Source organism: Schistocerca piceifrons, chromosome 1 (assembly GCF_021461385.2).
Source record: "Schistocerca piceifrons isolate TAMUIC-IGC-003096 chromosome 1, iqSchPice1.1, whole genome shotgun sequence".
Classification (NCBI taxonomy): Eukaryota; Metazoa; Arthropoda; class Insecta; order Orthoptera; family Acrididae; genus Schistocerca; species Schistocerca piceifrons.
In genome coordinates, this window is record NC_060138.1 from 1007040273 (window position 1) to 1007066705 (window position 26433).

The 26433-nt window shown below is 38.8% G+C and overlaps 1 protein-coding gene across 4 annotated transcripts in view; it reads left to right on the forward strand.

Moving 5' to 3' along the window:
- Positions 1-26433, forward strand: part of LOC124797833 (serine/threonine-protein phosphatase 6 regulatory subunit 3) — a 188955-nt gene that overhangs the window by 82599 nt on the left and 79923 nt on the right. For all 4 annotated transcript variants that reach the window (XM_047260919.1, XM_047261088.1, XM_047261175.1 and 1 more), the window contains 4 exons: positions 6334-6512; positions 8857-8970; positions 9579-9735; positions 18171-18323. In XM_047260919.1, the coding sequence (XP_047116875.1) occupies positions 6334-6512; positions 8857-8970; positions 9579-9735; positions 18171-18323 (603 nt within the window). The remainder of the gene's footprint in view (positions 1-6333; positions 6513-8856; positions 8971-9578; positions 9736-18170; positions 18324-26433) is intronic.

The window sequence follows — 26433 nt, forward strand, 5'->3', positions numbered from 1 at the left end:
ATGGACTGTCTATTGTTTTTCATATGCATCCTGAGAAAAGTGATACAAAAATGGTGCAAACAGAACGCAAACCTCAAATTGATCAACCAGTCATTCTATGCAGAGGCAAGTAATCCCGACTGTCTATTGTTTTTCATATGCATCCTGAGAAAAGTGATACAAAAATGGTGCAAACAGAACGCAAACCTCAAATTGATCAACCAGTCATTCTATGCAGAGGCAAGTAATCTACATATTGCCTAGCATTTGCAGACAGTCAAGTAGCCTTAACTTGCTACATTTCATCTGCCCAAAATCAGATTGAACTCTTGAAAGAAACTGCAGAAAAAGTTGGTCTCCAGATATCTTTTGAAAAAAAGAGAGAAAATGTGACCTACAACAAACAAGCACCAAAGTTCTTGAAGATGAAATGTGAGAAAATCAAACGAGCTCCACAGTTAAAGTAGCTCAGTGAAACCATTCAGGAAAATGGCATCGAAACAAATGCAAACAAATCCGGATGTCAAAAGACGGAAACTGCATGCTGACTTACTAGAGAGATCTGCAGCAAGAAATGTACCTCCAAGCACACAAAACCAAGACATACAGTACAGTAGTTAACGAGAATGCCACTTTGGATCAGATAAAGTAACTTTAAATAGGAAAACAGACATTGAAAACATTGAAAAGAAGGAATCCAAAATTGCAAGAAAAATATAGGTCCGTAGAATACCAACCAAGAGGCAAACAGGAAGTCCAACAATACACAAATATCCATGGTGACATTAGAAAATGCAGGTTAACATTCTATAGACACATTAAACGAATGATCCCAGACAGGCTTACAAAACAGAGTTGACTTCGTTAACAATAAGAATAAAGCCAAAACGGACATGATGAAATGGATTTTCAAGATCACAGCTGATCTGAAATTGGCAGGAATTACACCATATTATGTCCAAAACTGTGAAATCTTCAGGTCCAAAATTCACAAACAGCAGGGTGACTTACAGGGAAAACCCAAGATGACTGGGCCAATATGGCTGAAAAGAGAAAAGACGACCACAGAAGGAGAATGAAAGAAATGGGGGCACAAAGGAAGGCAAATTACCACCAACGCTAAGTACTTCATGTGTTCCTGATGGGCTTATTATTAATGTTGATTTATAAGAGAAGTAATATTAATACTTGTGTGAGTACATGGGCCAGCTTAGAACACAGAGTTTTGGAGAGAGAATTGAGGAAAGTCACAAAAGAACTTGTAAATTTAAAGTAAGAACACAAATGTGAAAATTAATGATGGACAAAAAGATCACACTTGTAATTAGTTTCTGTATCCAGCCAACATCTACACACCTACTACCACAATAAGTGTCAGTAAAGAGGTTCTTGACTGTTGCAACCAGGGGATAAATCCCATGAGCCTCTGTAAAACTCTCAGAATTCTTTGTTTAATTATACAATGGTGTTTTGTTTTTGCACATTTCAAAAAATTGACACAGAAGTTATTGTCCATCTTTGATTCACTTATAATCACTGTCTTTGCATTTGCTGATATTCACAGTAATTGTAGAACAATTTCATTACTTAGATGTAATTTTCTGTATTTGGGTCATTCCTTTGCAAATTATCAGATTTTAGCCAAAGTGGGTTGCATCATGGTTACAGATTTCAATGAAATTAGGTACAGTTAATACCTGCACTAAATTAAGTTCATGTCTCAGGTATTGAAATGTGAAACCCCTGGGGGCTGAGCTAGGCCCTCCCAGAGTTACATTTTTTTCCCCCAAAAAAACCATGTGTGACATCCTAGCTCCCGTACTAAATCAGATACAGCCAAAAGGTTGGTCTCATTTGAAAGGTAACACCTCCCCCTTGTAGGAGAAAGCAATAATGTGTTGCAATGGTTCACAGTTCAGAAGTAATACATAGACAAACAGCTACACAAATTATCTCATTTTTACAAGTTTCCAGTGTTTTTTATCTTACATATGAATGATAGTACTGAAACAATATTTGGTGTGCTAGAGAGGTGTTAAGGCTGAATTCATACAACAAATTTGGTTGTGTTACTTGCATGCACACATTGACTTTTTGGATTTAGAAAATTCCAAAATTGTTGAAAATCAATATTTGGGACCTCCCCGAATCCATTGTGTGCAAGGTCACAGCATGCTGCAAATTGTTTCATTACGTAGCTTGTACCTAAGTCTAATTACCCCCAGAATATCTGTCTTACTCCAGTGCATAACTTTTTTATTGTACTCTTTAACAGCTTGTACGTGTTAAGGACAATATTGTAAGTGCCACAGAATTTGACACAAGAAACCATTATTCTGCAACATATTCAACATGAATTAGTAGAAATAATGTGTATCACACTCTGAACACATCAATCATTATCTAAATAGAATTTTACATAGGAAGCACATGTGTTGAAGATCAGTGCCTTTCCTCACTTTTACTGCTGAAAGTTGTTAAACAACAGGAGTATTTAAATTTCAGTTGCTCTGTCCAGTGCATACTGTCCGCCTGTTATAGTGTTTGGCACAATATTTGGTTTTAGAATGTCTCAGAGTTTCACCCAGCTGACTTTGTTGGTTAAAAAGTAAACTTTAGCTGGTCCAGGTGGATGCATATACTTCACCAAAACATCTTGGTTCTTTTCAGAACAGTCCACAACAAAAGCAAGTTGCCACTTAGAATCGTAGACACAAATAATGTAAGAAGATGGCCTGATATGCTGCAATGATACTGATTGCTATTGTACTGGAGAGTGTTGTGTCTCGCTTTGTGAGAGAGATAACCCATATCATATCTCATGGTGCATGAAGTTCGATACATCTTAACAACATCCTTTCCAGCAGGTATAAAGTGGTGGTATTGTCTTGTGTTTGGAATTGTCGTGCACTGATCAAATCTTTCATTCAGTAGCATTGCACTGTTATTTTCAATGTCTCCTCGGAAGACATAGAAGAACTGAATACCCTTTATCTTGTGTGATGCAAATTCAAAAAGTGCTTGTGCAGTGAGGATTGGGTGATGAAGTTCTTGAAGACTCTTCCTCACACCCAGTCTTCTTTTGACTGTCTCCCCAACTCTGTCACAGGCACTCTCCCTGTGGCTAATGGCAAAGAAATGCCATTCGGTATCAATCCGAAGTCCTCAGAATGCAGTGTCAGATTTTTAAATTTTTCTGGTTTTTATATTGAGATGGTGCTCCATTTGAAAAGTAGTGGATTTTTCCTAAGTGTGGCATTGCGTCTTTTATGTGGGGAATAATGGTTTTCTGATAATAATGTACTGCAGCTGTTGAGTGAATGAGATAGTCACTTATTATGCACATTGTCTTTACAGTTGATGATGCTGACCCTGATATCAGTAGATAAACTACAAAAGGATTCACTGTGGCATGGGATTGCTGCCAGTGAAATCCTTGTGTTGCATCTTGTGCAATAGATGAGTAATTCTCAGAAAAATCGCCAATCACAATACACTGTTGGGCTGAGTATTTCTTTCAGTGAAGCTAGATAACATTATTACTGTTTTGTTATAAAATGATGTCTTTTCAGCAATTCCATTGTGTTGCAAAAATTGTTTATGAAATCATCAACTATTTCCACCACTTATATCAATGTACACCGATCTGTCGTGATCCACTGCATATACTGGACATCTTCAGCCAAACACAGTGCTTCTGATACTGCAAGAGGAGCTGAAATACATTGCACTCCAGGGTACTTATCACATTTATATAACATATAGTTCTTGCTTTCAGTAGAGCATACAATCTTCTCAAGTAAGTCTAGTTGTCATCTTAAGCTTGGCGACATGTAACATCAGCTTCTGTTCTGTTGATGAATACACACACACAGAGCATGCATTCCATGAGCACCCGCGGGTACACACCATTTGGGATGCAACTGTGCAAATTTCAACAAACCAGTTTTGTAAGTGGGAAATTCTCTTTGAAGGCTGCATACAGCTTCTACAAATTCACTAAAACAAGGCATTTCTGTTTGTGTTCTTTAACACCACATTCCGATCGGTCAGATACAAAGTCTTTCATCCCTAGACACAAACAACTGTACCCCCATCTTCATAAAATGTACAAACAGCCTGATGTACTTTATCACACAAAGACTTGCGTCCACAATGCGTCACATCGGGCAAGATGAATCACTTTCCGGCCAAATGTTCTTTAACGGGTGATAGTCACTGGGCGCCAAGTCAGGACTATAGAGTGGGTGGGTGATTATGTTCCACTGAAACTGTTGCAGGAGAGCAACGGTTTGCCGAGCGATGTGTGGGCAAGCATTGTCATGGAGAATGTGTACGCCCTTGCTCAACATTCCTCTTCTCCAGTTGTGAATTGCCAGTTTGAGTTTTTTCAGAGTCTCACAGAACCTGTCAGCGTTAATTGTGGTCCCAGCGATGCAGCTCTGACGACGAGGTGAAAGAAGAGGTTCATAGTTTTCTGAACAGCATGGCGGTGAGCTAGTACGACATGGACATAAAAAAACTGCCACAGGTTCTCCAAAAATGCATCGACAGGAATTGTGATTATGTTGAAAAATAGCTAGAAGTTCAGGCTGTAAACTGTAGAAATAAACAGGTCGATGTACTTATAAAAAATAGGAGACCTTACTTTTGGGATTACCCTCGTCACTCTGACCCTTCAATTTTTCTTTTTTTTTTCTTTTTTTCTTTTTTTTTAACCACAGTCTTGTGGCAAGAGAACGAGCCACAACATACATGACCAAAAAGTGTGTAAAATTGTCCAGGTATACTTTCTCATGATGGTAACACAAAGTTTCCTCATCTTCAATTTGTAATCCTGTATGAACAGCCAATAGGTGCTTTGTCTCATCACTATAGCCACACACGTTCGAGTCCTGATTGTCTACAGTAAGGTAGTTTGACATTTCTGCCCCAATGCTGTGTACCAAGAAAACATTTCTCCGTGTCATTCACACATGATCATGCACTTCGCGGCTCACTTCCGTACTGAACTGTAGTGTCATGCTCACTCCTCATAAGATGATTCAGTACTGTGCACAATGACAGCACAGCTGTGATTGGATGGTTGTGGTGGACCAGCCAGGATTTCATTGAAACTGTTCGCAGTCATGACTTTTACATTTTGAACTGTCACACACAGGCTCATTCACTCATAGAATGCCTGGTATATGTGGTATATCAGTATTAGAACATGGTTAAATGGCTTACAATAAATGGAAGTAACATAGATATTAGACTTAGATACAAGCTACGTAATGAAACCATTTGCAGCATGCAGTGACCTTGCACACATTGCATTTGGATAGGTCCCAAATAGTGATTTTCGACAATTTTGGAATTTTCAAAATCCAGTCAGTCAAAGTGCACATGCAAGTAACATGACCAAATTTGTTTTATGAATTCAGCCTTATCAACTCACTATACACTCCAAATATTGTTTCAGTACTATCATTGAAACATGAGATAAAAAAATATTGGAAACTTGTAAAACTGTGATAACTTGTGTAGCTGTTTGTCTATGTATTACTTCTGAACCATGAATCATTGCAACACACCCTTGTTTTCGCCTACAAGGGAGAAGTGTTACCTTTCAAATGAGACCAACCTTTTGGCTTTGTCTGATGTAGTACAGGAGCTCGGTGGTCACATATGGAGACACATTTTGTGAAGCGGCAAAAAAAAAAGGGGGGGGGGGACAGGGGTTTCACATTTGAATATCTGAGATATGAACTTACTTTAGTGCAGTATTAACTGTACCAAATTGCATTAAAATCGGTAACCATGATGCAACCTCCACCTGATGATTTCTAGTGGAATGACCGATTCATTATTGACAAACTGATTGAAATTTAAGATGGTCAAAGGAAAAGAAAACTGAACATATCAGCTACATAGTTTCTCAGTCCCTGTCTTTCTTCTACCTCTTTTTGTAACTGTAATTACTTTCATTATTGTGGATGTGGCAGCTATACCTATCACTGTGTGACAGTTATTCTGTGCCATATCACATTCATATTTATGGGTACAGGTTACAAAAGCTACCTCAACACACTTTTTTGCACACAAATAACAAAACTTAACAGTATTGGTATCACACTCAACATATAGCAAATATATAGCTGTAAAATATCCACAGTGCATTCCATTTTTAAATCATGTGAGATTTCCTTTCTCTTTGCTTTTCCATTTTATAAAGTGTTCTGACATGTCTTAAAATTCTTAATTGACCAAAAATAGGACAGATGATCATATGTAATCTTGCTTTGCAGATTGTCATGGTTTTTGCCTGAATCTTGTGGGGCAAAATTACTTAGATGTTATTTTCTTTTGCAGTGGCTTAATGATCAGAACTTAGTGCAAAATCTGGTAGCACTTCTGGATCCTTCAGTAGATTCAGACCGTCATGGTAATGCTTCCCAGCTTTTGTGTGATGTGATAAAAATGCTACGAGAGAACCAGATGAGTACTACAGATCGTGCATCTTTTGATCCTATTTTGGATGCCATAGAATCGTAAGTAGAAACCCACTGCTTTACACACAAAACTAAGACATATACTAATAAAAGCAGAATGCCTCTATGGATCAAATGCAGTAACCTTGAACAGGGAAACACACTGAAAACATTGAGAAAAAGGAACACACAATGAGTCAACTCAGTAGCTGGTGAGTTTATAAAACTGTTACTCAGCAAGGGTCTCTATAGCTTTCGTAAACAAGTGCCATGAACAAGTGTTTGTATAAAATTTTTAAATTTTTTAAAGGTGCACAGTGGTAGTGAAGCTGTGCGATAGTGTGATGACTTAATATGATATAGGATAGATTACTACTCATGAATTAGAGGTGATGCTAAACAGCAGACAAGCACGTTGAAAGAACATTGTTAGATATTATAAACTATCAGTCAGAGTTCTTTGAAGGGGGGGGGGGGGGGGGGGAGGGAAGTAAGTGGCCAGGCCTTAGCAACCAGAGATGGCAGTTGCCTTTTGTGTTGTGCATCTGTGAATATGTGTTTTTCTCCGTCTCGAGGACAATGATAATCTGTAATACAGTATCTAACAGTCTTTGTATTCTTTAAATGTGCTTGTCTGCTGCTCAGTACTTGCTGTATATAGTGAGTAGCAGTCTGTCATATTTTGTATTGTTATTACATCCTCAATTTTCCGTAGTGTGAAAAAGTCCAGATTTTTACTTTGGAGATATACAGGGAATAAGTGCATGTCAGGTTTCGGTTCTTCTGTGTATAATGAAAGATGTTAAATGTAGGGTCTTTGAGATGTGTTTGTGCTGTGGAAATTTTTGCCATTTTTCCACATAACATTTACTATTGAGAGAGAAGTTGCAGAGACATGATGCGACATGAGGCGAGATGGTGGTAACGAAGTTTATGCAGAGTGTGGGGCCTTATGCTTTGTGTGGCTAGGCTGTATCCTGCGTTGCCTAAATCTCCATGGCTCATTCTGGGCAGTGCTGTATAGCCTCATTGGTCTCACTGTATGTTGTAACATCTGAGTGTATCTCATGTTGGTTCCTGATTCATGCTTGGCTGTTATTCCAAACATAATATTTATTATTTGCAGCCCTATCACTACCTCTTGTGGCTGGTATTGCAGTACCATCTGGTTTAGTTTATGTCCAGCAATTCTTATATGCTGGCCATTTCTGAACAAACACTTCCACAAGTACACAAGGTGTTCCGTGACTCATTTGAGGTGGAACTTCAAAACAGGGATGGAGGGAAAAAAGCCACAATTAATACCTCTGTTGTGATGTACTTTATAATACATTGATATGGAAAGAACCTAAATCAAGTATAAACAGTGGCTTACATTCTGTGTATTGCAGTTGCAGCATGCTCACGCGCGTACTGTTTCAACCTCTGCTGTTTTGCTAGTTCTTCCACAGGAAGTACTTTTACTTCATGTGAAATTGCCATATTATCAACAGCTACATGCTTCTGGTAAATACATGAGATATAAGCAGATAAATCATGCCATTTGGTGTCTTTAAAGTTTACTCTCACTATAGTGGCCATCACGAAATTGGACTAATCAAGATCATGTTACATGAAATTAAATTTTCAAGAAAACTGTTTTTTTAAAATTTCTTCAACCAGTGGGAAAAAAAAACCACTTAAGAACAGGTCAGAGAACAGATGCTATCTTCATATCGTTTAAGGCTAACAGGCTGATGACCTCCTTCAGTGCGGATGCACACGATTTGCCTGAACTCGTACGGGGCTCGGTGGATTGTCTGCTGCAAGTAATGGGTATAATGGCAGGGGCACTACGAATGTAATGTGTGGACTACAAGTTGAGAATGTGGGTCTCAAGGGGAATGTGCTGCAATTGCACTATCCTCTGTACCCTCGGTGGCTCGGATGGATGGATAGAGCCTCAGCCATGTAAGCAGGAGATCCCGGGTTCGAGTCCCGCTCAGGGCACACATTTTCAGCTGTCCCTGTCAATGTATATCAACGCCTGTCAGCAACTAATAGTATTAATTTGATTGTAATTTTATTGTAGACTTGAGTCATATACTTCTAGTTTTGTCTGCCAGTCAGTGATTTGATAGTGATGGAAGCATACACACACTAATCGGAACAAATAAAAAAAAAAAGGATATTTCAGAATAAACAGTGGGTAAGTGTAATGCTCTATTTACTGATAATATTTCAGGCCTTCCTGTTGAAAGTATATTTAACTGCTGTGAGGCTGACAAGCTCACAAATTGTTTGTCTGTCAGAGCTGCTCCAGCTCCTACTTGGGTGCTTGATTACTCTTCCAAATATTTTAAATGTACTTTTATTACTTCAGATTTGAATTAGATGATATTTAATTTATTTTCTGTTTTCCCAGTCCAGATACTGTAACACAATTACTGGATCATATGCTGGGCCCAGAGAAATGTGAAACTGCAATAGTAGGAGGTATCTCAGTTCTACTTGCACTTCTGGATCAAGGAAAAGAAAGGTAGTCAGTAGTATTAGTGATTACTGCAAATATTTGTCTAACCGTTCTCATCAATTAATTAGTGGCATATTTCCAAGTATTTGCTCCAGTAACATGCTTTGCACAGAAATGTTGTGTTACTGTGTTGTGGAAGAAAGAACACCTGAATTAAGAAAAAGTGGCAAGGACTGTGCTTATTAAAAACTGGGTCCATCACTCTTTCCCACACTTCTCTTAATTTTATGAAAACAGTTGAAATTTCAGATAATTTTTGTTAATATGAGAACATGTCCCCCATAAATCTTAAAAATTTAAGAAAAGTTTCAAAAGCTCCAGGTGTCAGTGTTAGCATAAAGATCAGATACTGAAGTTTTCGTACTTCGGAAATATAGAAAATAAGAGTTGGGATGGGTTACTGAAGGAACATTTTTAAAAAGTTCTCTCCTAAAAGTGTGTTTATTGTGGCCTTTAATTTTTAGTGTACTAAGAAATGCTGCTAGTGTTTTGTATCTGATCCTTTGCTGAACAGATGCTATATGCTATTTTATGTTATGACTCTGTAGATTTTTTTGTTTGTTTACTATTAATGAGTAACTATTTTTAACCATTTGTAAAAAAATACTTTTCAGCCCAAATGTCAATGCTACATTCGTTGTTATGAGTACATCAGGTGATGATGCACTTAGCAGTGATAGTGAAAGGACTTCTAAGGTCATATTGAGTACAACAAATACAATTATACCACGCCTGAAAGATTTCCATAACCTGTTGTTGGATCCACCCCATGTGAGTACCAGATGTATACATGTTTATTCCAGTCTTTTAATGTAGATAATACGGCAGTTTCAGTAGAGAGCGAAATGATAATGCTACTTGTACGAATATGTAGGTGACTGTATTTAATTCATTAGCCACAGTTTGTAGTGTGATGCAGGAAATTTACAGCTTGTATGCCAACAATATTAGATTGAAATATTTCACTGTATGCCTGTACTAAACGTTCTCAAAACATTGCTACTGTAGTCATAATTTTCTATTGATCAAGGCATATATCATGAAATTCTTGTAGGGTCAGTGGATGAATAGGATGAATGAATATATGAAACCCAGAACAAATTATATGCTCTGTTGTCAGTTTAGTGATTGAATGTGTGGATTTGTTTATGTTCGCAATAATATGTAGTTGAATTTTGTGACATATTTGGTTATAATAGAGGTGATTTACTGTTTGCAAATTTGGATTTCACTAATGAAGCGGTTTCTAACCATTATTTACAGGCTTTGCTAGAATAAAACTAATGATTGATGGGACAAGTCCACAATTCAACTTAAAGGGCTTAATAGTTTTGGATAGAATATGCACGTAACACATTTGTCTTCTGTTCTGCTGAGTAATGTGACATTTATTGTGTATCTTTCCTGATATTTTTTGTTAATTGCTCTATGCCCTGTATGTTTGGTACTTCAAAATTCATCTTTTCTATAACTGTTGTCTCGCTGTTCTTCCTTTACACACACAGTTCAATTAATTTCATGTTCCATGGATCATTTGTATGATAAATTGTTATAATGTGGAATGAGTTACTTTTACATACATATCACAACTCAATTTTTAAATATGGCTACATGTTGAACATTTATGGATCTTTTTACAAAATATCTGCAGACATGAGTTAGTGATTTGTACACACCACCTTTTACACATTGCAGTAAGAGAAATTCTTCTACAGAATTCTTCTTGTCAAGGAGAAATTTTTTAGTTTGTTTTCAAATTTTACTTTTCTATCTGCAAGACAGTTTACATCCCAGTGTCAGTCATGAAAAAATTTTTGTTGTAACATTGTGCACCCCTTTTTGTGCTAAGGACAACCTTACTGTGGAGTAATGAATGTCATTTTTCCATCTGATATTGTAATTATTTACATCATCGTTCCTCTTGAACTGCGTTGGTTTAAACTTCATGAAGGAATAAATATGCTGTGAAGCAGTAGTCAGAATGCCCAGCTCTTTTAAACAGGCATCTACAAGATGATCATGGTTGTGCACCACATGTCACTGTTACAGCACATTTCTGGACAATGACTTTCTGTCTTAAAGATGAGTTACCCAAAACATTATTCCATATGACATCACTGAATGAAAATGTGCAGAATGTGTCAGCTTACTGATTTGTCTCTCTGAGATTTGCAATGATTCCAAGTGCAAATGTGGCTGAGATAAATTGTTTTAGAAATTCCAAAACGTGCTTTTTCCAGTTTAAATTCTCATCAGTATAAACACAGAAGTATTTTGAAGTCTCCATCCTATTTATTAATTCCTCGCCATGTGTTGCACTTAACATTGGTATAGTGTCCTTGGATGTACAGAACTGAATATGCTGTGTCTTTTTAAAATTGAGGATGAGACCATTCACAGAAAAGCAGTCTGTGATACTTTCAAAAACATTGTTTACTGTTTCTTCTTTTGCGGTATCAGGGTGTACACGCCCTGGGACAATCAGAAAACCCTGGGTTTTTTTAGAGTTCTGGGAATTTTTAATTGTTTTAGTTTTGAGTTGAAATTTTGTAACTTTGACTGTTAAGAACCGATACTGTAACAAAGAATTTTACTTTAGCAAACTAATACTGCAACAGTAAAACATAAACAAGAGAAAAACACCAATATAAAACTTAAGCTGTGAAGAAAATGTGCCGTTTACAACACAGTGCGCACAGAAGTGTCTGCCAACAGCAACATGTTTTAAAGTTTTTAGAGCAAAGACAGTGCAGTACTTCATAAAAACAAACTGTTTTCGATGAGTGTGGTGTCACAACTGTTTAAATTAGGTTTATTTGAGCAGTTGCCAGTTGCATGTGCAGAGCTGAAGTCGTATATGAGCAGTGCGTTTCCCGATTCTCATTACTTGAAGTATGGCTGTTAGCTGTATGATCAGTAGCAGCGAGCAGTCAGATGCTATAGGGAAAAATATTTCTGGCACGCCCAAGTTGCCAGGTTCGCACTTGAGCGGAGTAATCAGAGTTGTAGTGGGGAGTAGTCTCTACGTGGCCCGCATTTATGTTTCATGATTTTGCTGTTCTCTCTTTATTTACAGCTCTCACATAAAATGAAAACAAACAGATTTTTTTGGCTGGTACCTATCAAATGAATTAAAATTCATTCACATAATTACAGAATACTAAACATCTTATTAGTCCATTTTTATTTTATTTTCGAATTATTGGCAGTCAAGCATTAATTGCTTTTGCAGAACAATGAACTTGTTTCAAAGATGTGGCTTTTATTCATCTTTTCCACAGAGGTGGCCTCTGGCAGCTGAAGCCACATTGTGAAAAACAGCAGCAGTGTATGATTGGAGTGGCAACTGGGTGGGGGTAAGGAGGAGACTGGGGCGGGAAGGGGAAGAGACATCGGGGTAGGGGTGGGAGAGCACGCAAGGACGAGGTGGAGGGAGGGTAGGGCAGCTAGGTGCAATCGGGAGGTTAGAGGGAGGACGGGGGAGAGGGGGAGGGGGAGTTGCAGGAAAGGAGAGAAATGAGAAGACTAGGCACTTCGGTGGAATGAGGGCTGTGTAGTGCTGGAATGGGAACAAGAAATGGGTTGGAAAGATGACTAACAAAGGCTTACAGGAATGTGGTGAGAAGGGTTACGGGAATGTGGTGAGAAGGGTTACGGGAATGTGGTGAGAAGGATCCATATGGCACAGATTGTGTAGCAGTCATTGAAATGAAGGATGTCGTGTTGGGCAGCATGATCAGCAACAGTGTGGTCCACTTGTTTCGTGGCCACAGTTTGCCAGTGGCCATTCATATGAACAGACAGCTTGTTGGTTGTCACGCCCACATAGAATGCAGCACAGTGGTTGCAGCTTAGCTTGTAAACCCCATGATTGGTTTCACAGGTAGCCCTTCCTTGGATGGGATAGGTGATGTTTGTGACCTGACTGGAGTAGGTGGTGGTGGTGGTAGGATGTATGGGACAGGTCTTGCATCTAGGTTTATTACAGGGATATGAGCCATTAGGTAACGGGGTGGGAGCAGGGGTTGTGTAGGGACAGATGAGTATATTGTGTAGGTTCAGTGGACAGTGGAATACCACTGTGGGAGGGTTGGGAAGGATATTGGGCATGTCATTTCTCATTTCAGGGCACAAAGAGATGTGGTTGAAACCCTGGTGGAGAACGTAATTCAAGTGCTCCAGTCCTGGGTGGCACTGAGTTAGGAGGGGAATGCTCCTCTGGAGCTGAATGGTGGGACTTTGGGAGGTTGTGGGAGACTACAGAGATAGGGCATGGGAGATTTGTTTTTGTTTAAGGTTGGGAGGATAATTACAGTCTGTGAAGGGCTAAGTGAGACCCTTGGTATGTTTTCAGAGGGCCTGCTCATCACTGCAGATGTGATGACCACAGGTTGCTAGGCTGTATGGAAGGGACTTCTTGGTATGGAATGGGTGGCAGTTGTCGAAGTGGAGGTATTGCATGTGTTTAGTATGTTTGATATGGACAGAGTTACTGATGTAGCCATCTTTGAGGTGGAGGTCAACATCTGGGAAGGTGGATTGTTGGGTTGAGTAGGACCAGGTGAAGCAAATAGGAGAGAAGCTGTTGAGGTTCTGGAGGAATGTGGATGGGGTGTCCTCAACCTTGATCCAGATTGCAAAGATGTCATCAGTGAAAGTGAACCTGGTGAGGGTTTAGGATTCTCGATGTTTAGGAAGGATTCCTCTAGATGGCCCATGAATAGGTTGGCATAGGATGGTAACACGTTGGTGCCCATAGCTGTATCTCAGATTTGTTTGTAGGTAATGCCCTCAGAGGAGAATTAACTGTGGGTGACTGTTGGTTATGTCAGCTAGGAAGGAGGTTGTTGGTTTGGAATCCATTGGGTATTGTGAAAGATAGTGGCCAACAGCAGTAAGACCATGGGCATTAGAGATGTTAGTGTAAAGGGAGGTGGCTTCAATAGTGACGAGCTGGGCACCGTGTGATAAAGGACAGGAACTGTGGAGAGTCTGTAGAGGAAATGGTTGGTATCTTTTATATGGGAGGGTAGGTTCCGAGTAATAGGCTGAAGGTGTTGGTCTAAAACAGCAGAGATTGTTTCAGTAGGGGCACAGTAACTGGTCACAATGGAGTGTTGTTGGTGGTTGGGTTTATGGACTTTTGGAAGCATGTAGAAGGTGGGAGTTCAAGGAACGGTAGGGGTGAGCAGGGAGATGGACCCTGGAGAGGGGTTCTGGGATGGGCCTACAGATTTGAGGAGAGACTGGAGATCCTGCTAGATTTCTGGAATGGGGTCACTTGTGGCAAGGTTTGTAGGTGGATGTATGTGATAGCCGGCGGAGTCCTTCTGCCAGGTAATCCTTGCAGTTCAAAACAACAGTGGTGGAGCCTTAGTCGAAAGGTAGGGTCCTTAGGTCGGGATCAGTTTTTAGATGGTGGACTGCAGTTCTTTCTGCAGTTGTAAGGTTAGTTTGCATATTGAGGGATTTGCGGAATGATGGTGAGGCAAGGTTCAAGGTTAAGAAATTCTGGAAAGTTAAACAGGGTGGTTTAGGGGCAATGGGGGTGGATCATAGTTGGATAGATGAGCGAACTGAGTCAGGCAGGATTCAACATTGGTCTTTGGTTTAGTCTGACTGGTTTGGTTGGTGGTGAAAATGCATTTCCACTGTAGGGATCGGTACAAGGAGAGAAGGTCTTTAACAAGTCCTGGATGATTGAATTTGGGAGTGAGGCAAAAGGTGAGGCCTTTGGAAAGATATTTCTGAGGGGCTAAGGCTTCTGGAGGAAAGATTCGCAACTGTGTTTGGAGCTGTTTAGGTTCTGGATTCTGTGTGGTGGTGGGAGGGAGTTTTGGAAGGTGGGGAAAATGTAGTAGGTTTGTGAGACAGGGTTTGTCAGCTACAAGGGGACATGGGGGAGGTTTGGAGGTTGTTGCAGAGGTTGTGGGCAGTGATACTCCAAAGTGGGAGTAGGAAGAGAGCAGGCTGGAGAGGTTTTTTTTTTTTTTTTTTTTTTTTTTTTTTTTTTTTTTTTTTTTTTTTTTTTTTTTTTTGAGGTGGTGTTGATCATGTTGCTCTAGTTCCTGGAGGACAATGGTTTCAATGTGTGTTGTGGGTAATAGGAATTTGGGATTGTATAGCAGGAGAATTTTATGGATGATGAGAAGGTATTGTAAGATGGATTGGTCTTGGCTGGTATGGTTTTGCAGGACAGTGTTGGTGAGGGCTAAGGATTGGCAGAATCTGGACAGATGGAGGTTATTGTGGAAGGAGAGGTGGCAGCCAGAGGCTGGTAACTTGATGGTGAGGCCATTTGGGGGGATTCCATGAGCCAAGCAACAATGCAGGAACTGTATGTGGACTGGGTTCTGGCTAGTGATAAGGAAACTTTTCTGTGTAATGTGCATGTTCCTTGACACTCTTTTTTTTTTTTACCTTTACGTAGTAATTTTGAGTAGTTTTTGTAGTGTGTACCGTATTTACTCGAATCTAAGCCGCACCTGAAAAATGAGCCTCGAAATAAAGGGAAAAAAAAATCCCAAATCTAAGCCGCACCTGAAATTTGAGCCTCGAAATTCAAGGGGAGAGAAAAGTTTTAGGCCGAACCTCCAAATCGAAACAAAGTTGGTCCATTGTAATATGAGACACAATTTAGGTCGAATGAATGACGATACAGCTACAGTAGTTTGGTTCGAGTTGTAAGCTTAGCAGTTAAGCTTTACCAGGTAGCCATTGCTATGCGTCAGGTGCTCCGTCCGTATTTATACGGATACCCTTCCTTTTTCACGTGCTTCGTCTGGTTTGAATCGATTGCTTATTTTGCTTTGATCTGATAAGTGCCGTTTTCTATGTTATAGGTGTTTACGTCAGTCACTCTAAGCCGAAAATGCATTAGTATACTGTGTCATGCATTGTTTGTCGCATTCTGATAGTGCGTGTTTACGGCCTGTCGCTGCTTGCGGCATGGCTTGCTTTTGTGCGCGCTACCGCCGCCTACAATTAAAAAAAGAGAGGAATCGTCTCATTAGCGAAACAATGGCAAGAGACTGCTATTTGTTGTTACCATGGAGGTACTCCTTATACCTCCATGGTTGTTACTTACACTGCTGCTTTCTTTGATAATGATCAACAAGAACCAAATAATAGACTGCGTATGATAGAACATGTTCTGAACGAGAGTTTGGCGAAAATTTTTCTCCGTTTGAAAGTCTTTGCGGCCGCTTCTTTAGTACATCAAATTTTGCACAGATTTAAAAATCTAGTCAGTTGCCGTGCTTCATTTCTGACTGTATCACTATTAGGCATAAGAGTAATACGAATATAAACATGACACGGTACGTATATTCTTCCGCGTTTGCTGTTGTCTCACTCTAGTTTCGTAGTTTATTAGGCAGACAGGATTTAAATGAGATAGAAGCAAACACGAAAGAATACATGGCAAAATGTTTATATTCGTATTATTCTTATGGTGAAGAGAATACTGCATGTGATTCACATTTCATCAGGTTCCTATTAGCAACCATCTCTTCTCACAGGTAGGAAAAAATTCAGAACGTAGAGTTGAACATATTGACAAAAATCCCAGTCTTGCCAGTCGGATTTTCGTAGTACATTGAAATTCTGCTACATTCGAAGATGAACAATACGGAATTTGTATTTACTTCGTTGGATAATGTATGAAAATGCAGTGGTCGAAACTCGGGCGGAGAAAAAAAAACTCGTCTTCCAATTTTTTTTTTTATTTTATTTACTGACGCAGAGGTTTTGGTGCCAGTATTTATCTTTGTGCCTACAAAGGATGCCTGTGTAGCGTTACACATATTCGACGGCAGAAGTTAGTTGTGGTGGCACCTACCAACATTTTTCAGAACTTCCGCTTGCTTTGCACTCGATTCTAAGCCGCAGGCGGTTTTTTGGATTACAAAAACCGGAGAAAAAGTGCGGCTTCGATTCGAGTAAATACGGTAACTACTGCAGGATCTGTACTTGTTCTTGCCAACATATATAGTTCCCTTTTCCTTTCATAAGATATCTTAATCCCTGTAGTGATCCATGATTGTTGACATGGTTGTTTAATGTCCTTTCTGATGAACTGAAGTGGAAAGCAGTTTTCAGATACTGATATGAATTTATCATGAAATAGATTAAATTATATGTTAGCATTTGGTTCATTATAAATTTCATACCAGGCCATCGCTTCTAAACTATTCTTAAAAACATTTGTCCGAGAGTTGTCAGTTATTCTGATTTCCACTGAGGAGTATCCTAACTAACAGGCATTGTGATCAGAGAGAGCATTTGTTACTGGGTAAACAGTTACTTTCTTGCATTGAGCTTCTGCAAAGAAAACATTATCAGTTAGGGTCCTTCTGTCTTCTTCCACAATTGTTGCAAAGTTAGTTACTGAGATCAAATTGTAGGATCCAAATAAGGTTTCCAGATATTTATTCCTTTCAGAATCCTTTACAAAATCTACATTGAAGTCATAGACTATTAACTGCTTGCTGCTGTCTGACAGGTAGTGCAGTAAAGAATCCAGATTCCTCACAAACTGCCACAGCGTGTACAAAAATGCATAGACAGAAATGGTGATTATGTCGAAAAATAGCTAAATGTTCAAGCTGTAAACTGATGTAAACCATTGTAGAAATAAACAAGTCTTATGTACTTATAAAAAAATAGGTGACCTTACTTTTGGGAATACCCTCGTATGTAACAGCTCCTTCTTTTCCCACATTCATTCCGCATGAGTAAGGTAGTACTGTGTAATCTTTTAATATAACTTATCTAACCCTGTGGTTATGTGGTGCTCAGATGTCTATCTTTTCAGAGCTCTCTAAAATTTTCCAGACAGATAAGAAGCTTTTCTATCTTATTAATCAAGCCTCTAAAATTTTGATGAAATAAGCTAACCTTACTTTTCTGCTCATTCTTAATCATTTTGTGGGGCTCTTCTGTTGTTTTGACTTCTTTCAAAACAGGGTGCCTGAATCCTGATACTAACCTACATATCAGCAAGTCTCGTTATGTGCCATAATTTCTTGTTACGGGAAGCTACTTTGTCGTCTTAAATTTTCCTTGATTTTATCATTCCATGACATTTCCTTGTTTTATTTTGTACATGGAAAGTGTTTTGTGGTGTTATAATTAAAGATTATATATATGTGTAGTGTGGAAGCCATTTGAAATTAGTCGTAATAGTTTCGTCTTGTGCTTTACAGAAACCCAGTATCAAAACTACTGCAGGTGTATTGGATCCACCAGTTGGTATTACAAGATTGCAAGTTGCAAAGCTACTTGCTGCAATGGTTGGTACAAATAATGTGGCAGTTAACAAAGAAATAACTGAATTAGGAACTGTAGAAGTTCTGTTAGTAAGTATATAAAATAACATTTTTGGTATGATTATTGCGATATAGTATGCAAACAATTTAGCTTAGCCCTTTTCTGAGAGCAGGGAATCGGTGGACTCTGATGACTTCAGGCTAATACAGAATGTTTTTCCCCATTGTTAACCTCACCTACTAAACAAGGCGTGCCAAAACTTTGTAGTAGAGACTGTGAATGCAGTGTTGATTTGAATGTGCTGCTTGTTGTGCAAGAAAGAGGTGGGGTGTGTTTCCCCTAAACCTCTCCTCCACTGCAACAGCTAATAAGTTAGAGGGTGATACCTTAAGAAAGGGCCAAGTACATTGTGCATGTAGTAGATAAGACTGCTGCTTCATATTAATGGCCTTAATTCATTGCTCTTCATACATCCACATTTAAATTGGACGAAGGTGGGACACAGCTGGTATAATTTTTATTAAAAATGAAACTCTCCTAGCTGTACTTAAGATTTTATATTTATTTAGCTACTAGTTCCGACGTTGTGTCAGCGCCATCTTCAGGCGTTGACGCAACATCGAAACTAATAGCCAAATAAATATAAAATCTTGAGTACAGCTGGAGGAGTTTCATTTTTAATAAAAAGTATTAATTCATTGCATACTCTTTCATAAAGGTAATCTGAAGAGTAGCTATTCAGTGAGATTCAGCAATTTGATTTAACTTTTTCATCTGAAAAAATATTGTGCTCAGGAAATATTTCATTTTTAAAAATTGTTTTGTTGTTTTAGCGGTATTGTCCAAATATTGCAGTGTCATAGAGAATGGTAGGGGACAGTCAGAGTTAACTTCCAAAGTGCAAGTGTCTCTTGCTACAGTATTAAATTGTTAAATCCAGAAATTGCTTTAAAATCATATTAAGAAAGTCGGAGAGATACGTGCAAAAATACAACTATCGACTTGTTATGTGATCTTACAAACAGTTGATTACTCTGTGATTCTTGAATTTTTTGTAATATGTAGTTCATAAATATAACGATAAATCAGTTAATTGTTGCTGCTGTTTGGAATCAGTTTTTTCCATAGACTGTGTAATGCAAGTATACCCTACACCACACACGGTAAGGTGGCTTGTGAAGTATAGAGCAAACTAACATAACATTTCTCCATTCTCGTTACTTTCTTCATGTAATGTGTATCTCCCAAGTACTCTTCCATATTCGCTTCACCCAACCTGTGTGTTAAAATCTCCCATAACTATGAATAGATCATACTTTTGTACTTCACTGCATGCCCGCTGTTGATGTGAATGCTGTTATCATCGTTATATTTATGTATTGCCCTTTCACTCTGCCTACTAAGTCTTTCATTTATGGGTTCAAATTCCAAAACGCTTTTATCAACCTCGTTTGTTACTATGAATCCCATTCCGGCTTGTCCTGTTTGTCTGTCTGGTCCACTATACAGCAGAGATAATGGGGCATATCTATCTGCCCTTGCCCTTGCCATCTTATTTCTTGTAGCGCCACAATGTTGTACTTGAACTTCATGATCTCATCAGCTATCTCTTTCATTTTTCCAGGTTTCAACATTGTTCGTACATTCCATGTTACTATTCCAAATGTTTTGCCGAGGTCTTGTTTTTTGTGTCTCATCCATCATCTGAGACTCTTGTTGAGGTTCCGTTAATATGTCATTTTTACAGTGTGGGTTTATCGGCCCCACGCGCAACCCCCATCTTGGTGGACCTGGATTTCTTTAGGGTTTCCTCCTGTAGAGAGGTTGGCTTCCCTATGCCTACAGAGCCCCCCACTGCCTTATGTTGCAGGACACACTTTGTCTGGCTCCTCATTTGAGACCAGTCCAGCTTTGGTGACCCTGTCAGTAGCTACGCTACCGTCGGCATAGCCCTCAACTTCGAGGCATGCAAACTCTCCCGCATGGCACTGAAGGTGCCTACGATAAGGCAGTTTAGTTTGCAATGTATTATAATTCTTTGTTTTCAAGAGAATAATATTTTCTTGTGATTGTTTAAAATGTAGCAATTTTTGCAATATGATGTGGTGTTCACATCACTGAGTCTTGTTTCAGTCATCTTTAGAATGTCTGCTTGTAAATTTTCCAGCTCTTGCTCTTGTCCCAAAATTTCTGCTATTGGATCAAATAATATTTGGAAGCCTTCAGAGATGGTCAGACATCTGCCTTTTAATTGAATCCTTGGTAAATTTATTTCCATAGTCCTTAATTAGGTGAGGCTAATACCCATTTCAGAATGTGAAATTTAGATTTAATGGAAGAGCATTCAAGAAACTGATTGCCTTTCTCTTTCTTGGTACAGGATATGAGACGTAGACATGATATGCCTTTTGCAACTCTTGTAAACCATTATGCTATCAAGTATAGGTTGCAATTGTTTGTATGTTTCACCAACATGCTCATGTCTGTAAAACTGTAATAAATCAATAGGGACCGGAATTTGTAACGTACATTTTTGATGAAATTAGCATTTATTTTTAGCTAGATTAGCATATGTTTTGGGCAAATTAGCATCTATTTTTTGGCATCAATTAGACCAATAAAATCTGTTTTCTGACTGTTACATCCTATTCTTGGCAACTGTTTCATTTACTGCTACTGTACAGTCAATTTGTTTGAGGAATGAAAGAAAATTGGTATTTTACAGAATTTTTAAAATATGTATTTTTATTGCTAAAAAGAGTACAAATTTCAGCAGTAATCCCATTACTTTTACACCAAATTCTGTTCCTAGAAAGAAATGAGAGTACAAATTTCTGCAGTACTTTCTTTTAGTTTACATCTCCTCTTGGTTACAACTGTGTTATAGTGAGACAGAATTCTCTCACTATCAAAATAAATCCAAACAATGTTTGCCAAACATTTCATATTCACTTTCTGTCTGCGTGGCCCTAAAAACATAGATCACATTAACTCTGTTGTGTTCCTTCAGCTCCTTCTCGACAAGTTTTTTGAAACAAACACACCTACTAGACACTGTGTGTGTTGCTACTGTTGGGGATCTCGGGAGTGTGTCAATTTGAGGATCCTTAGCATTATTCAGAATGACATTTCTTGCATAAAATGCTCATGTGAAAGGCTCAAATTCCTTACGATTAGGACCCCTGCCTCTGAGTGCTGCAAGCTTGCTTTTGGCAGCATTAACTGACTTAAAAAAGGTATCTTTACAAGCAATTTGCTCCAAAGCAGTTACAGTTCGCAGCACACTTTTTGTCAAATCTGAATATTGTCCTTCACATATATCTGCAAACTTTAATTCCAGATTGTTTAATTTAGGGTACAACATGTGACACGTGGGATATTTTGACGCTTTGAGTAATGTTAGCAGATCCACAAGCAGCTTGGAATTATCCTTGACAAACACCATGTGCGTGTGAATTTTTTTCACACCTCTCCCTGTCAATTTTTTTACAAAATTCTCACTACTATTGCAAGTGTCTGTCATATCTGGCAACAGGAAAAAAACTGACAATCTCATGAAAGTAATTTTCCAAATAAAACACAGTGTCGAACCAGCTGTTCCAGCGAGTCACAACTGGTATTGGAAATATACCCCCGCCGGCGAAACATTGCACTTGACAGTTCACTTTTTGTCTAGTTAGGTTGGCTATACTGTAATAGCGATGTTGCAACAGCAGCCTCTATACACACAGCAGATGATACAGTTTTCCGTTCCGTCTTGTAAATGCAAGCGATTGAGCAATTACAGTGTATATAAAAACTCGTTTTTAGTTGTATTACAATGACAGGAAGTAAACAACCGTATAATAATGCATGTAAAAGCATAACAATGCGCACCCTATCGATAACGGAGCAAAGAAATACAAAAAACAAGCATCTGACGACTGGTACTTCTTTAAAATCAATAATCTACGTAGTTTACAAAATAAATAATAACCGAGATTGCAATAAATAACCAATATTAGTAATTTTTCACTCACCAATTTACAGCAATAATGGCGCAATTCCATCCAGCTCGCCATCGTCACTGTTGTCTGATTCATCGCCAAAACCGTCTTCATTGTCATCATCAGCAAGACAAATCATTAATTGTTCATGGCCACTGATAATGCCTTCTATTGTCTGTGCTGCTCGTATAAGCTTCTCGACGTGCTCTACTTTTTTTCTCCATGAGGCTGCATCCACAGTCACAAGAGCTTCACGCAACAGCTTTTCCACCTCTGTTATTGTAAAGGACTTGTTGTTCCTTACATACATTTTTACATCACTCCATATTAACTCAATAGGGTTGAAATGGCAGTGATATGGTGGCAGCCTTATTACAGTATGACCCTGCTCCTTGGCAATTTCGTCTACTACATATGTAGGTGTCGTAGGCTTATTTTCTTTAACAAGAGAATATAACAGAACCTTTGTCATACTCATATCCGCTGCAATATTTCAAGCCTGTAACCACTGCACCATAACTTCTTTCCGATCATTTGTGGTTGGGGCTTTGTTCTGTATCACCGAATGATATGGAGCATTGCCAATTACAATTGTTGTAGGGACAGGAAATTGTTTTAAAAGGTTCCTGAACCACTCAACAAATCGTGTGTGATCCATAACTTCATGGTAATCACCAGTCTTTTTTTATCTAAAAACTAAAAGTGCGTCAGGGACAAAACCACTGGAGGAGCCTGCATGGACCACAATTAATCGAGCTCCTCTTCCCGTCAGCTGATGGCCGCTACTGCTGGGTGTGTTATCTGTCCAACATTTACTGACAGCTTCCCCAGCATTAACCCACGTTTCGTCTAGCCAAATTATGGAATGAATGTCTCTGTCCACAATTTTGTGCAAGAAAAGGCTAAGAGCGGTAACAATATGTGCCCTCTCTAACAGTACTTTGCGTCCGTCTAGCGTTTTGTAACGGAAACCCATATTAGCACAATTTTTAGTGATGTTTTACCACCCCTGAAGAGTTCACTTTCTTTTAAAGAGATTAATAACTTAGCTACAGTCAGATACTCTTTTCTGCTGTAGTAAGCATAAACATGCCTATGAATTGCTTCAGTCTGGAAAGAATCTGAATCTGTGATAGGACTAGGCCGCTTTTTCTTCTTTCCCGGGGTTGATGAAAATGTATTATTTGATCCAGACAGCTCGAAATCATTACGGCTCACTTACGTATCTTCCAAGTTTTGTAGTAATACTCCCTTACTTACTACGGTTCTTGCACTAATACCAAGAGTTTTCAACGTACGTTCCACCACTTTGTCGGCAGGAATTGATGGCTGTCCATGAATGCTTACGTAGTTTTTTTCCTGCTCGTAAAACTCAAGAGTTCTGCGTAGTAACTCCAGTGCCTGGCTGTTTAGCGGCACCCCTCGACGCAAAGGATTGTCATTAGGTGAACGAAGTCTTTTCGGTGGCATTTTCCAAGTATGTACACTCACAACGTAACAAAAGTCACAACGATATAGCACACAGAACAACGAAAACACGTGGTAAACAACATACAATTCACGTTGTATACACATTCACTAAACAAAGCCGGCAATGCGGGAACATTGACGTCACAGCACGTGAGTAACAGCTGTGCTCACTGCGCTGTGATTGGCTGGCGCCCCACGCTGAACACCTAGCGCCTATCGTTCTTCACTTGTTACTCTGTTCGCTGCCAACTTCATACGCAAACGTCAAGTGCAGAGTGTTCAAGAAAGCCGATTTTACCTTTGGCACTACTTGATTTAGGTCTGACCTAGCTGTTGTCCAACACTTGCCATTCAGACTGAGGTTATGCACCCAACATTGTAGATTCATTAATTGACCACCAATTATGACCTTTAATGTTTTGTAACACACACTTGTGCGGAGCACTGTCACTCACTGATGCCTGTACAACTTCATACGGAACTTTGTGATAACTTACCGTATCTAATATGATTCAAGAGCAGTTTGTTGCATTAGCTGTATCTAGGAATTTCACTGCAGCAGGGAATAGCTTGCTGTCTTTGAAGTCTGGCACTTGAAACAGGACAACACAAACACACTGTCCCATCCTGTCTGTTGTTTCATCACACAAGATGTTTATTTTTCTCACAGCTTCACTTGTGCATTTTTTGTGGTCAGAGGCAATTTCTAGAAATAATAGAAAAAACTATCATAAAACGCAAGTCACAAAATAAACACCATAATCTGACTTACGGTAGAAGTTAATTTGGGCAGTTAAGTTAGATTAGTAGAGCTGCTTTTTCACACAAGTTTGTTTTATTGAGTATAAAATGATTGGTGGAACTTGACATGGTTTTATTACATGTAACAGTTTCTCTCTCTCTCTCTCTCTCTCTCTCTCTCTCTCTCTCTCTCTCTCTCTCTCTCTCTCTCTCTCTCTTTTTCTCCCCCACAGATTGCTACTCGCAAATAATTTTGTCAAGGAAGTTTTCTTTCTGCATTATGGCATCTTAAGTAAGATGCTTGTAGGCCTTTGTGAACTGCTGCATCAGGGTGGTGACTACTGTAATTTAACATGTGAAAATTTTATTGTTACTGATGTACTGTGGACTACAGCTATTGTTAAAAGTGAAAGTGATTACAGTGATGAAATCTTGAAGTGAACTGTAAGTGATCATTAGCATATGATTTTCTGCGAAACATGACACATTCAAAATTGTGTTACAGTTATTTTCTCATTTGGCAGAATCTATAAGACAAGATAGACCGGTAATGATAAAATAACATGTTTACATCAATAAAGTAATCCATTTAATACAGCAACAACAACACTTCGAGCACCACACTTAAGATGCTGTACCACAGCAATAAAACGCACTTCTACAAATTATGTTGGACACGAAATAAAAATCGTACAACGCAGTAAATATTTTGATACATGAACAACTCAACTTCCTCCTCTTACGATTATAGCAACTAACGTGCCAGTGCCCAGAACGTGTGATTTTACTGTGCTCTGTGAAACTTAACTTTCAACACTAATTCATAAATCTCACATGGAAAATTGTAAATGGAGAAACTAACATAGCAAACAAGGGCTACTAATGTTTATCTTTTATGAATTTCTCATTTTTATGGCAGCTTATTTTGAAACAAAACTCAATAAATCACTATCACAATGTAACACACATCACCAAAGAAACATAATACAGCCCATGTACGTGCAAAAACTACATTCTAGAAATATATTCATGAATTTGATTATTCTGCTGAATTTAAGACAAGAGCAACTAGAACATGCCATTTCATTCACTACTTAAGGTCTGCAAATAATAATATATTCAAGTTGTACACAAAACTCGTGTATTTTTCATGTAAGGCTTGCTGCACCGGATGGGGGGGGGGGGGGGGTGGTTACTTATTTCCGTTATTTCTATCGTACACCACCATCTAGAGTCACAAAAACAGATCGCTTGCCTGATATTTCTCACACAGTGTCTTCCCACATGGCAGATCTTCGTTGGAGAAATCGGAAATCTAAGATTGTAAGGCGGCATTTTCCAACTTCTGCAGTTGCAGTGGAATATTGGCTTTTAAAAGTGCGTCAACAGTTTTTTTCCCCGAAAATGTCTTTATCTTGCTTTCTTCTTTTGGCTCCACTTGAGCAATCAACGACCAGTGATTGCCTCTTTTGAGAAGCAGCAGCAGCATTTTCTTGTGGTGGGCAGAGTGCATCTCCGATTTAATGTTTTTTGATATTATCCTTCTTCTCACATCATCCAATGTGACAGTGGCAAAATTTGCAGAACACTGTTTGGGAATTTGGGCATATAAACCGTGGCTTGCATATTGTTTTGTGTTGTCATGTGCTTTCACAGACGAGCGACCCATAATTCACAAACAAATAGAAACAGTAAAAACAAAACGATCCGAACTTCACCGTGTGTTCTCGATAAAGACCTTTGGATTCGGCATGCTGACTGGTGCGAGCGGAATTGATTATTGGTTTACATTGACCAGCATTTATATGTATCTGGTCGCTACCAACAGTAGTAGATAACATTTTGTTTGGGGCAACTACATCTATAAAACCGTAAGTAAAACAGAGTAAATGACTGCCGAAATGTTTAGTGTAATTGAGATTGAAATCATCCTACCTATTAACATGTGAGGAACAATGAACGTTATGTCTTCAGCCAGCTAAAATTGGTAGCGACAGCATAG